We start from the raw sequence: 13745 nt of genomic DNA on the forward strand, positions 1-13745 counted from the left end.
CCGTGTTCAGTTACAGAGCCCAGGGCTGATACATGGGAATTGGCAGAACAGTGACAATACCAGAGGGAAAAGAACTACTCATTTACTGTGTTTCTAAACCATGACTGTGACTAATGGAAGGCCTACACATACTAAGAGTCATTTAGTCAAAGTGGCAAATTTCCATATAGTGTAATAGCATTATACAAATCTGCATTAAAATAGAAACAGTAGAACAAATGTAATAACTATCGTTAGAATCTCCTCACTTTCACTCCAGACCACCGAATTCCCATTATACCCTTATGGAGATGAGATGCTACTTAATGCAGAGAGCACTTGACTGAGTCTATGTTACTGTAGGTCAAAGGTCTGATGATGTAGAGTCTGCAATCCCATACAACGGTGTGTGTTCACATAGACTGTACGCAACAAGGAAGTGAATCCCACGATGTTAAGTGGAGCTGAGAAATGCCTCTCCTTCTTCACAATCAGTAGATTGATTATCATCATTATTGCATATAAAATCAACTGCAACTAAACACACTCAGGTTAAAGTAGGGTTGCAGCTAATAAATTATTTTCATAGTCAAATAATCACTGGATTATTTTCATGTTTTGCCGATTGTTTGTCAGACAATAGTAAAAAAGCCTTTTTCTGTCAATTGACTGATTAATTGATCTGATTTGTTTTGGCACTATTTAAGAATATGATTATAATGACAGAGTGATTAGTTCATATTGGGAAAAAAGAACAAGAATGATGATATTTGGGCAATGTTAATCTTTGTACATGTATGTGCTGTTGTACACAGTATATACATATGTTCAGTGAAAGGCATACCTGGCTTTGCATCATTTCAGAAATGCATAACAATTCTCCAATTACTGAATGTGAAACATCTATGCAGGAAGTGTTGCGTTTCATTCACAGCAGCTTAACACAGAACTAAAAAAAGATCAAAGTAAAACTGACTGAAATTAATTAGTGAATGACAACAGTGAGTTGGTTAAAAAGACAGAAAGAGAACAGATAACTATAGGAGATCTGTTAAGTAAGTAAAACAAGATTTTTACAAGAATTGTAAAAAATACGTGTAAACAGGCAAAAATTGTAATAAACACCTGTCTGTAATAAAAGCCTGGTTCTGTAGTTATGGTAGATATATTCCTGAGCCACTGTCTGAGTATTTATGGTGAGTGAAACAACTAAATTGAATAATAATGAAACTGCTTGTCAAACAGTAACAGATGAAGAAAAAGCATAATTTGCTAAATATTTTGTGTATTCCTTTTTTTCTTGGCAATTTAAACTCAGCTGCATAGCTGCAACAAAACTAAAATCTTATTTCATGTTACAGGGGAAGCTGGAAGAGCACAGGGCGCTTAGGCTTGTTGGCACGGGGATGAATTCAACAAAACAACACATTTATTTCTCACCTTCATCTTTGCAAAGGGCCTGTCATAGCTGCCGACGTAGAGCAAGCCGACAGTCTGTGGAATCAGCCTACGAAGACAAAAAGATCATGGTTAGCACCCGCAACACCCTCAGCCTCAGAGTATCTGAATGGTAACAATGGTGGAAAAAGTCACTACACCGCTTCCATTTTCCAGCTAGTAACAGAACGGCAGAGATGTGAGATTACACCTTTTTAAGCCCTTCTGTCTCTCTGCACAGCTTGACGTTTCCAAACTTAAAGAAAAAACCACAGTATGGGCACGTTCAGATAGGTTCAAGGCAATAATAATTCTGTGCGACATATACAGAGACTGAAGACAAGGTCACAGGCATTATATGGCACTATATCTCCGTCCCTCAGCACAGTTAATTCAGACTTTATTGTGGTTTATATGTACAGTAGTGTGTGCATCTCTCAGTACCATGAACATGTGTCTGTGCAGTATTGTGTCTCATCCCAGAGATCACGCCCAACAGATGTCTTAATCACACCTTACCCCCCCCTCCACCAAAAACAACCCCATGTGCCATGGGACATAGGCACTGGTTTCATATTAGTCAACCATTTTTAGAACGTAAATGAGCGAGGCTACGTGGCTAAACTGACAGCTAAACAACAGTGTGGCTACGTAGTCTGATGCCCCCCATACAGAGATTTCAAGTTGGAGACCTTCTTCCCGTCCACCCCAGCCCCCTCCTGTGTAATGATAGCTGGCACAAGCAGGAAGGAAGCAGCAGTAGACATTAAGGGAGCCAAATAGCCATGAAGTAATGGACACTCTTACGTGCCAAGTCCTCACAAAACAAAGTCCATTCTCGTCAGTGGTTCTATTAATACCTCTGACTTACACGTGCTGTGTGTCAAATACCACAACCAGAAAAGAGTACTGATCATGACACAATTTTCTAAAACAGTAAGATATCAATAAGATTTTCTTTTCAGTGAGATGCAATGGAACAGATGAGGAACCAGGTGAGAGTACACATCAGAGTGCCCTATAAGAACAGACTGTTGTTGTTGTTTACAAGCGGTTTCATGATTCTAACTTTATGTTGAGAGTCCTGCTGGTTTAAATTACACAATGTATTATTTTATTCTTTATTTTCAGATGAATACAAAATTGAGGCACCATAACAACAAGTGACACCAATAAAAATAGCCTCCAACACAAGTCAGGAGTTTTTGTGAAGCAATCAAGAAGCTGTGAAATGTCAGCGTAACCTTTGAACAGCATGAAATCATACTTGTATTACCTATTACTTGTAACAGCTGGAACAATATGGTCGAATTATTTATAAATTCAGAGAAGCAAAAAAAAAAATGTAAAGCCAAACCTGAACAACTAAAACAATGAATATGTGAAGAAAGCATGGCCAAGGTCTCAAGTGATGAAATATTGAAAAACCTTTATAACCTGGTCTGAGGGAAGAAATATAATCTAAAATATGTGAAAAAGAAGGTGTATTATATACTGCCAAACTGCCTCACACACCTGGGGATGTATCGGAGCTGTGCTGCACTCTTTTTTCTTCTCTACATTAAAACATTCAAACTAGGCTGTGCTGTTCAAATATGAATCAGGATTCTGCATTGCCTTTTTCTCACTTAAAATCTTTTCAGAAACACATTTAATCTGTAATACAAGAACACGTGGGACCAGGGAAGCTGGAATTGGTTCCTGATACAGTCGAGTCGAAAACTAAGCGCAGCCAATGAGGGCTACTCAACCCGCAGTATGTCACCGCTGCTGGGTCCGAAACCCATCGAGACTATGGCCATTATGCCAAACTCGAGGCTTCAAAACACACAAACCAATGGGTGACGTCGCCATAGGTTCACACTTGGCTGTATGCTTTCAAAATCTAGCCGTCTCTTCCTAGTTTCTCTAACGTTACCTATCCCAGCTTTAAAAACCCAACAATAAACCACATTTTTGCACTTGGTGACATGTTCCTTCCTGTACATGGACACTGTAGTTTATTTTAAGTCAATCCCACACATACCATCTCGATGAGAGATTAGCAGCTGAAAATGATAAATGCAGCATGTCCTACTGTTTGAGTCATGCCAAACATGGGCCAAAAAAAGTTACTGAACAAGTTAGTTCAACACTTAGGCATTAAACTTGACAATATGTGCGTGCTGGAATTCAGGCAACACACTTCCTGTGACAACATGCCAACTGGATACAACCGGGTCCCTCAGGGTACCAATTCAAGAAATCTTTATGTCCATACAGAGAAAACCATATCACAGGGATTCAGAGTCCAAAGACAGGCTCCATGTTTGTTCTGATGGCTGAAACGCAGCGACTTTCTCGACATTTCACATTCACCTGCTCTGAATTACACTGCAGTGAACGTCTTTGCTACCCAAATCCTTCCTCGCAGCTTCTAAAAATGGTCTATATAACGATTGTTTGCATCTTACAATTAACACTGCAGAAATACTGCTACTAAAAATCACACTTCCTGACACCATGCAGTTTCTTCATGATGGTTCGAATGTCAACGTCACAGTGGCTCTGGAGGTTAAATGTTGCATATAAGATTAATTCACACAGTAATACATGCACTGTTATGTCACATGTTATTAACTTCACTTTGATGCTTTTACATCATCAGCCACAAGTGAGAGCACTTGACTGCTTTGTCTTGACAGTGGATCCTTTACACAAAATATGGTTTGGGATGCTGTAATGACACTCGAGTCCACAGAGTAGAAAGACCAGTAACAAGAAGCCTGGACGCTGGCCTCTAGGGACCCAATCCATGCCAGTCAGACAGTACTATTCTCCTTTTCTGGGACTTCAAACTCACTCCACAGCTAATGAATGATGATGTAACCATTAGTCATGGCCTCTTCAGACAGAATGCTGGTTTCAAATTATCCATAATTTAAGCAATCTATACAATGCTCGAGACTGTTCAATTCCACACTTGGGAGGGGCGTTGGCATGCTTTCTGGAATTGCTTCATCTTTCCATTTTGTTCTTTTCCACCTCACCACTCTTCCTGCCACACAATAATCACTGTCTGCCTCTGTGCTTGCTTTCAGAGAAGGTAATAAAACTTGCCAGGCTGTTTGCCTCAGTGGTACACAAAGACATGCTCAAGGATTGATTGTGTGGGCTGATGAATAAACAGTTGTTACCTCCTAACATATCTGTCCATCTCTGCCTCTCTCTCTCTCCCTCTCAGACAGTAACTAAGGAGAGATTTGAAAACCTACACCAAGACTGAGTGAGGTCTGATGAGTGCTTATATGCCAGCAAAATGCATCTTTTGGGGAAATATCAGAACATTCTCAAATGGCAACAATATTCGTCTGTGTCCTCCCACACATAGGGAGCAGTCAAGAAGCCGACTAGCTGGCCTGCTGGCCGGCTTTGGAGTAGAATGAGTGACTGTACCCTGCTGTGCTGCTTTCAGTCTGTTGTTGGTGAAGAGTGGCAAGCTCATGGCTACAAAGCTGGAACAGTCACTAAGGTCACCTGGCTCTCAGAGGAAAAGGCAGCATGACCAGAAAGCGCACTGCTATGGGTCTGTTTGCCTGCCCTCAGACAATAGTCACACACTCAGTTGAAGAAACGCACACAAAGCAAAGAGATGCGCATTGTGATGCGCTGACAGAAAAAAAAGAATATAAGTCTTCAGTCATGCTAGCGGCTCCCTGAAATTGTACTTATACACAGTGTAGTGCTTTGAGCTAAATTTGAATGTCAGCATGCTCACGATTACAACGCTTACATGTTGATGTTTAGAAAGTGTAATGCTTACAATGTTTTTTTTTTATTTTAGTTTAGCGTGTCAGCATGCTAAAATTTGCTAATGAGCACTTAACACAAAGTACAACTGAGGCTGATGGGAATGTTTTTTCCATTTTGCAGGTAGTTCATACATTACAGTGTTGGACACATTTTGACCTGATGTTAGATGAAAAGGGATCATTGAAGTTACAATTTATCCTCCTGGAAAGATAAATATCTGTACCAAATATTATGGGAATCTATCCAATAGTTGTGATATTTCACCAGATAAGTAAAAACTTTACATTTGACCTTTTGGTGGTTCTGGAGGAAAAATTCTTCCTCTGTGTACCATCAAATAACCCGACTTTGCCAGGTGGTTGGTAAGAGGACCATATGGGATAATGGCATGCACTTTTAAGTATAGGCAAGTGATTAGATGAATCATCTGTCTATTACTATCTATCACAAGCAAACTTCAATCAGTTCAACAAACGATATAACGTAGGAGTAAAAACACCTTTAACATTGAGAACAGATTTGGGTCATTCAGGTCACTCTTGGAAAAAACAAACACAAAAGTACCAGAACGATAGGCAGTAGTGGTAGTAGTGGTACAGGTTAAAATCTGACCAACACCTATCCCTACCATGGATAGGTCCTTCAAAGGACACTGATTGGTCTATTACCACTGTACCAGCCACAAGCGCATACATTGAAGCCTTTCAAGATGGATTCTCATGTAATACTTAGATTTTGTGAACTTCTAAGTCCAGCTGCTTCGCAAAGGTTAACAATGACCATCTGCACCAAATTTCATGGCAATCCATCCAATTGTTATTTTGAGACATTCAAGTAAAAACCAAAGATGTTAACCAGAGAGAAGAGAAAATGTCAAGAGGTCACCAAAGTTTGTAGGATTCATCTTCTGGGGAACAGGAATGTCCGTACAAAATGTCATCGTAGTCCACCCTGTCCAACCTGCAGGAATATGTTGTCTTTTCTAGTATAGAATTGTTCTAATGAGTTCTAATGTTTACAAGGATCAGGTCTAGGATGAGCATCAGTAGGTCTGAATAATTTATGCTGCCGAAGATAAAACGCATAAAATGAGAGAAAAGGGGAAGGGCAGTTGGGTATTTCTTTAAACATACAGGCACTCACAGCATATAAACCACTTCTGTGATTGGACACAAAATTGCATGGAAGTGATTATGGGGAAAGGAATGAACTTTTGCACACTGTTGCAACGTTACTGTAAGACGAATTAAACCCCAAGGCAAAAAAAAAAAAAAGGAAAAGGAAATGTGGGAGAAAGACAGGTTGGTAAAGAAAAGATTAATGTCAAAGCAATTCAATGGATTTCTTTGGTTCAAAGCATGCTTCTGACACCAACACACACAGCAACTGTACACGTTTAGGGGTGTGTGCGCGGATGTCTCCAAGTACTCCAGTGTGTCACAAAATGATAGGTGCTATTAGATTCATCAGGCAGAGCGTTTCCCAGGCAACAGCGACTTACCCTTCTCCTCCGACTTTGGTGATCTTGAGGCGAAAGTCCACAGAGTTCAGATTGGGGGGCTTCCACTTGAGGATGTCATCACACCTTCCGGCCTTGTATCTCTGCAGAGACACCCAATCCCCCCAATAAAAAATTAATAATATGGAAGATTTGCTGCAGATAAACATTAAAGCTGCTTTTATGGAACAAGGGTGACACTGTGGGTTTCATGAGTAGTTTGCAGTTTTGTCAACCCATAACTCTGCAGACTTAATGACTGAGCAATTTGTAAACCGAGCATAATTTTTAAGCAACAGCTACAGTTAATGAGCCTCATACAAATTAGGCTCCATTATGGTACACTGTTGGTATCTAACTATCTAGAGCAGCAAGGAAAATGAACATGGAAATGAATTGATCTTAGGTTAAAAATGAGTCTCTGGGTATCAACATCATTACGAAACGCAAACAAAAAAAAAAGAGCTAATTAAAAAATGTGTTCAAGTGCTTCACATTTGAAAATCAATGATTATAAGTAGAAAACTGTATGGTGGAAGCACAAGAATAGAGATGATAAACCATTAAAAGGCTGATAATTCAACATTTCTCCACATCACTACTGTGTTTTAATGTGCAGCAACATGTGACACAACATGCTTTCCTCCATCATTTCTCCATTATTTATGCATGCTTGACATTTCAGAAGACATGAAGCAAGTGGCTGGAACATGAGAAATGTAAAGGCATGACGGGTGGAGGCGGGAACAGATGATCAGACTCCGTCACTGTCAGGTTGCCCGGTAACAGAAGTCTACTCCAAGGAAATGTGTAGAAAACAAGACAGGATTCCTCAGGAGAACCTGCGCTGTCACAGCACATGACCAAATAAGGGGTTCCTGGCTCCACCCACGTATGCCCCTATGGCAGGACTTTGAGGGGGGAAAAAAAAAAAACTTAAATTCATCATCGGCAGAAAGAAACACACCACTACTTGTCAAAAAAAACTACCTTACTCCTCCGCAAATACAAAGCCTGGTGTCTGAGTTTGGCAAGCTGTTGATTGTGCTGAATAGCATGAAAATCTTGAAGCCTGACGTTTTTTAAATGGTTTTCAGTCAATTCAGGGTCAAGCCTAGTGCAAATATACTCATGTTGTATGATTCTGCAGCCCATGTTTTTAACGTCTGCAAGCTGGGTTCAGTGCCATTGCTATTACAGAGAGTAATGGTTTAGTCTGCTTGAAGCCATGTAGGTTGCATAACGTGTTGTCTGACCTTGCTTAAAGGCTTAAGTGTTTATACCTGTTCTCAATGACCCAGCTCGAAGGTGGAACAAAAAGCCTGCCATTATAGCCTCTCTGATCTTTCTCCAAGAACTCTGTCTTTTGTATGCCTTTGTAGTGTCGACACCACGATGCCTACAAGTGGGGATAAGAGTGGACGCGTCAGTCTCCTTAATAGTGCTGCACTACGTTGAACACACAAGAAATGACAGACAATAGTTGTGTGAAGATGACAACAGTTAAAACCCTGTCTAACTCTCACGCCTCAACATCTGGCCAGTCGTTGTAGAAAATGGTGACTGACAGTTTCAGAAAGTTACAAAAAATTGTCGGACGAGGCTCCTGCCAATTTCTGATGTTGGAGAGGGTGTTTCACATGATGTCAGATGATCCAACAATCAGCTACAACAATAAAATGCTGTATCCATGTTAATGCAGCAGCAACAGAAATGCAATTATGTAATTAAACAATATATACAACAATATATTATATAATAAAATAAAACTTTGAAACAAGACATTTTGCAGAATAAGAACTTTTACTTGAGATATTTAAGTGCATTTTGCTTCTGTACTTTTACATAAGTAAAGTTTGAATGCAGGACTTTTACTTACCACAGTATTTTTGCACTGTGGTATTTATTTACAATACATTTACAAGGATCTAAGTACTTCTTCCTGCCAGATTATGCATTATTAGATACTACGAGTGATAAAATGTTGTTTTTCAGTGATTTAGGTAAGGTTCCTGCGTGACTGAAAATGCATTTGAACTATTTGGCATGATTTTTTATAACGAAGTAAGGCTGACATATGCTACATCAAAGTTTGTCTTAAAGTCAAACTGAAATTAAATAGCATTTGTTTCGTCTGCTACAGCAGTGGTTCTCACTTGTTTTTAATAATGTACCCTCTTTGAAATAATTTTGCAGCCGCCTAACCAGCACAAAAAATTTACCTTTTTATATTGACTTAAGTAAGTAAGTTAGTTGCACTTTCAATTTAGTGAGAAACACAGGCTTGTTTCACTGAGATAACTTTCATTAAATTGAATACAAAATTGATTTTTTTATATTTATATTTTAGATCTTTGGCTTTAAAAGACTTTAAGACCACTAACACACTGTCTGACCACGAAATGTAGACCAAAGCAGAACTTCTGTCTATGTTATCTCTTATTCCCTACGATGTAACACCGCCATGCCAGCTGACTGAGACCAAAGAGCATTTCTAATGTTTCTTCCATTTAAAAATACACAACTATTAAGAATACATTTAAAAAAACTTTATTTTTGACTACACCAAGGGCATGACTACATGTGATGTTAATTGGACTTATAATATAAGTACCACTTTAGTTGAGAAACTATTACTTGACTTTGTCGTTTTAGGTGTGAAGTGAAGGTAACGAGTGTGGGGCGTCCTTCTGCTTTGTCCGCAGCGGAGCTCTCCGTGTGGGAGGAGGCCTTCATGTGCCTTTGAAACCAGCACACTCCACAAAGGCTATTCACCGAGCAGGAAAGGAGGGCATGTCTCTTTTGAAAAACCTTGACTGAGTACATCTTTTCTTCTGAAAACGTGGGTGTGGAAAGGAACATTTTTCAATGCAGTTAGTTATGCTATGCAGCACAGGCATCAAAATAACCTCTTGTGAAATGACTTGTTCCACTTATGCATGTAGCTCTTCTGAGAAATGAAACATGAACGTGTATAGGGATTAAGTCCTCCACAGTATACAGTATTACCTCTGAAGAGATAAAATATATAGGCAAAAGGCTGTCGTGGAATGAAGTACAGTACTTGAGTAAAAGTACTTAAGAAAGTACAAAATACCTTAAATTTTTACTTAACTTGAGTATTTCCATTTGATATAACTTTATACTTCTACTCCATTAAATTTCAGAGGCAAATATTGTACTTTTTACTTCACTATTTGTCTGACAGCTTTTTTCTTTACCTGCCCTGAAAACCATGTATCTCTAAATTTGGCAATTTTTAATTTGAACTTTTCTGATAAACTGAAGAATTAAATGTTCTTTTATGGGTTGAGAAAATTCTGCTACTCCTTAAGATAAATAAACTGTTTTTTTATGGGATAGAGATATAGACAGCAATACAACAAACACATAATGATGATTTATTATGATTAATCTACCTGATAGCATATAAAGTTGTTAAAATTAGTCCAACAGTAAAATGAAGCTTACACATTAATACAGCAGAATTATTCATCCAAAAACATCCTATGTTATAGTAAAACGCTGAAATGGACCATTTGACCAATGAGTACATTTACTTTTGATACTTTAAGTAGATTTTGTGATACTACTTGCATACTTCTACCTCAGTAAGGTTTTGAATGCATGACTCTTTCTTGTAGTGGAATATTTTCACAGTGTGGTAGTACTTTTACTTGAGTAAAAAGATCTGATTACTTCTTCCAGCACTAGCAGAAAGTTTGCCTGGTTTATCTGTGTATTCACTGTACATATAAACTTCTACTAGTGAATGAGTCAGCCCCAGAAAATCCACAAGCCTGAGGATCTACTGAGTCTTGTTCCTAACTCTGCATACCAAAATGTGGATGCTACATTTTCAACCAAAGTGAATTTTGCTTTAAAATCAATCCAAGCCAGCAGAACCATAGCAACAACACCATGAAAAGCCAATCAGACTGCAGATTAAATAAATAGGTGACCTTCAAATTCATTCCTAAATAAAAAGGTGCTGCCAGTTGCACTCGCCCTTCCATTACTATTGTTAGTCTTGTCAATAAGTGACTGCACATACAAAACAAGAGCTTCATTATTGAGGTGCAAAACAGACCTTCAAACCCAATCTTGCATTCAGGAACACATCTCTCATCTATCAAATTCATTTTCATGTAATGATGCTTCATTGCATATAAATTGCCTGCTATTTCAAGTTAGAAATGCTGAGGGGAAGAAAAACATGAGGGAGATGCACAGCGTGAAAGCAAGAGTGTGGCTGTATGGTTTCCTCACTTTTCAAAAGAAGAGCATACATGCCAAAAGAAATGAATGTAATTACTTTTTTAACTAATCAATTACTTGATCTTAATGAACATCTTAACTCAACAGCCACCCCACACAGGCCTACAATAATCTAAACTCACTCAATGATACCTTAACCCCAATTTAAAATTTTAGACCTCTGTAGACCTTTGGAGTTGTTACTTGTTCATTTGAAATAATTATTCTGCCCCTGCTTTGATTATATACTTGTATGCACACAGACACTAGTGACTATTTAACTACATAGAATAGAATAAAAGAACTAATCCAGCTCCTCTCTTATCAATTTAAAAAACATTTCACAATTATTTCAAGAGTAACTGCCACGTGGGGTTTTCTTGCAAATAAAGACACGTTATATTTAGATTAAATGTTTCTTAACAAAATGCGTGTAAACTGGGACGTCTAAAAAGTGCTAAATACATTTTCTTTCCTCGTAAAACATTTGCAAAGCTAATTTTTAAAACAATTTACATTCTATATTGTTTATTTCAGTGTCTAGCTACAACAGACAAATTATTTGGAATTAATTAAAGATGTGTTTCCTGATTAATAATAATAATACTGTCCCTGAAGATAATCTACAGACCTCACTTTCTACAGTTACCATAGGGACTATTTTTTCTATAGAAAGTTGTTAAAGTAAAAGAAAAAAAAAAGTTCTAAAATGTTTCCTGGACTCCATATTCTTATTTTTTGTTGAAGAATTCTGAATATAATGAAGTCTCATAACTTGTGCCAGCTTTCAAAAACACCAGCATGACGTGACTACAGGAATCACCAGCAGTGTAGCTGTGCAATCGCTACTCGGCTGACTTTGCAGTTTTATACTTCTACTTCAACTAAATCTTTTTGGTGACAAAGATAAAGAACTCAAAGTAGTCCACAAAACTGCCACCTAAGACTTTATCACTTCCACAAGCATTTTCAAAATAGCCCAAGTTGGACACAGAAAATACACCAAGCATTGCTTACCCAAGCATGACTGGAAAATTAAAGCTCCTCAAAAAACCTGGAGCTCACAGAGTGGTTCTTTACAGTAGCTGGACAGGTTATCACAAAAACAGCTGTAAGGATGCTGTAATGAAATTCCGATTGGCCTCAGTTAAACACCATACCGTAACTTTGTTGTGACCGGTAGAACCAAACTGTGGCCCTTCCCTGATGTCAGTATGGGGAAATAAATAACCTGGGGGGGGGACCAACTATTCCAACATAGGGAGAGAGCAGCAAACAGACAATGTGACAAGCTATTGAACGGCTGTAGATCAGAGATTTGTTACCCTTTTAACGTCCAGAAATAGCCGGGTTGTATTTGAGAACAATCCATATTTCCACTCTATATTTCCTCAGGAAGAAATATGGTCCTGTCATTTTCACTTCACCTGAAAGTATGGGAAGGTAAACACTATCGAAAACACTGCACCAGAATGCTAAATTTGCTCTTTGTACAACATAGTCCAACTATAAAATAAACGGTCAAAAGGATTTTTTTTATTTTAAAAGCAATACAATTGATTCAACAACATCCTTTTTGACAACACATTTACACATTATAAATGATCTAATATTTGTTAAAAAACCAAAAACAAATGATGGCCTCACGGTGGTGTTGGAGGAAAAGGTGATCACCAAAGTCAGTAGGATTTATGATCCGGGCACCATGAATGTCTTTACAATAAAAATGGTAATTCATCAAGATATTTCAGTCTGGATCAATGTGGTGGGCCAACTGATCAACAAATATACTGACTTTGTTGTCTAAGATTACAGATTTTAAAACTGCTCTTAAAACCCATCATTTAAAACTAGCCTATTCACTTTAACTACATTGCATCTTATTTTAAAGTATACATTTTTATCTTCTTGCTGATTTTTTAACACATGCTGCCCTGCTGTTTATTGCATGATTTATTGATTATCTGTTGTTTGTAACTGCGTTGTATTACGTTGTTGTTGATTGTATTGTTGTAATATATGATTTAAAGCAACATCGAGTGCCATGAAACAGAATTAAATCTATCTGTGATGGATACCTTCCATATAATGGTTAATCTTTGATTTTGTTGTGTTGAACGTTGAATGGGTGACTTTCTAACATTTGCAAAATATACACCATACTGTAGCTGAAAATACAATTTACATTGGAGTTTCTTAGTTTCGACTGCCTTTGCAGGGATGTAGATATCTCCCTCTCACTACTGTCTGAAATGTGTTGACTTTTGTGGGAAACTAGTGATGAATAAATCATCGCTATTACTCACAAATAGTTTAAAAGCAATGGCATGTGATTAACCACAAACCTAGGCAATATCTGCAGCACTATTTATTCATAAGCACTTGAGTTTCTCTTTCATATCAAAAGGCTGATTGTCTATAATTGTACACAAACCACTGTAATCATAGACAGAGTGAATCTGACAAATGATATCAGAAGTTATCCATAATAAATGTAGAAAGCTTAATTCTATTGAAGAACAAGCAGCTTGCTTGGGGGTATGCTTCAAGACAAGTCCTTTGATTACAGTGTTTTTTTTCAAAGTCTCATTTCAATAACAGCTTTTTGCTCCAAGGCGTATTCTATTGTTTAGGTGTGCTGCAGATTACAGACAAACGGCTGGACAAGTCCAATAAATCTGTTCCACAGAGAAAATCTCCCTCAGTCACAGCTCAGACTGGCCTATTTACTATATAGTAACATTGACACTGTGTGTGTGTGTGTGTGTGTGTGTGTGTGTGT

General features: G+C 38.0%; 1 protein-coding gene across 2 annotated transcripts in view; it reads right to left on the bottom strand.

Moving 5' to 3' along the window:
- rngtt (RNA guanylyltransferase and 5'-phosphatase) overlaps window positions 1–13745 on the bottom strand; it is an 80734-nt gene that overhangs the window by 11287 nt on the left and 55702 nt on the right. The window contains exons 13-14 of one of the 2 annotated variants that reach the window (XM_051408747.1): window positions 6710–6810; window positions 1420–1486 (exon numbers count right to left, since the gene is read on the bottom strand). In XM_051408747.1, the coding sequence (XP_051264707.1) occupies window positions 1420–1486; window positions 6710–6810 (168 nt within the window). Of the gene's footprint in view, window positions 1–1419; window positions 1487–6709; window positions 6811–6925; window positions 7618–7989; window positions 8106–13745 lie in introns of those variants that run through there. The other variant, XM_051408748.1, reaches the window with a different exon arrangement.

This window comes from Dicentrarchus labrax, unplaced genomic scaffold (assembly GCF_905237075.1).
Source record: "Dicentrarchus labrax unplaced genomic scaffold, dlabrax2021, whole genome shotgun sequence".
Classification (NCBI taxonomy): domain Eukaryota; kingdom Metazoa; phylum Chordata; class Actinopteri; family Moronidae; genus Dicentrarchus; species Dicentrarchus labrax.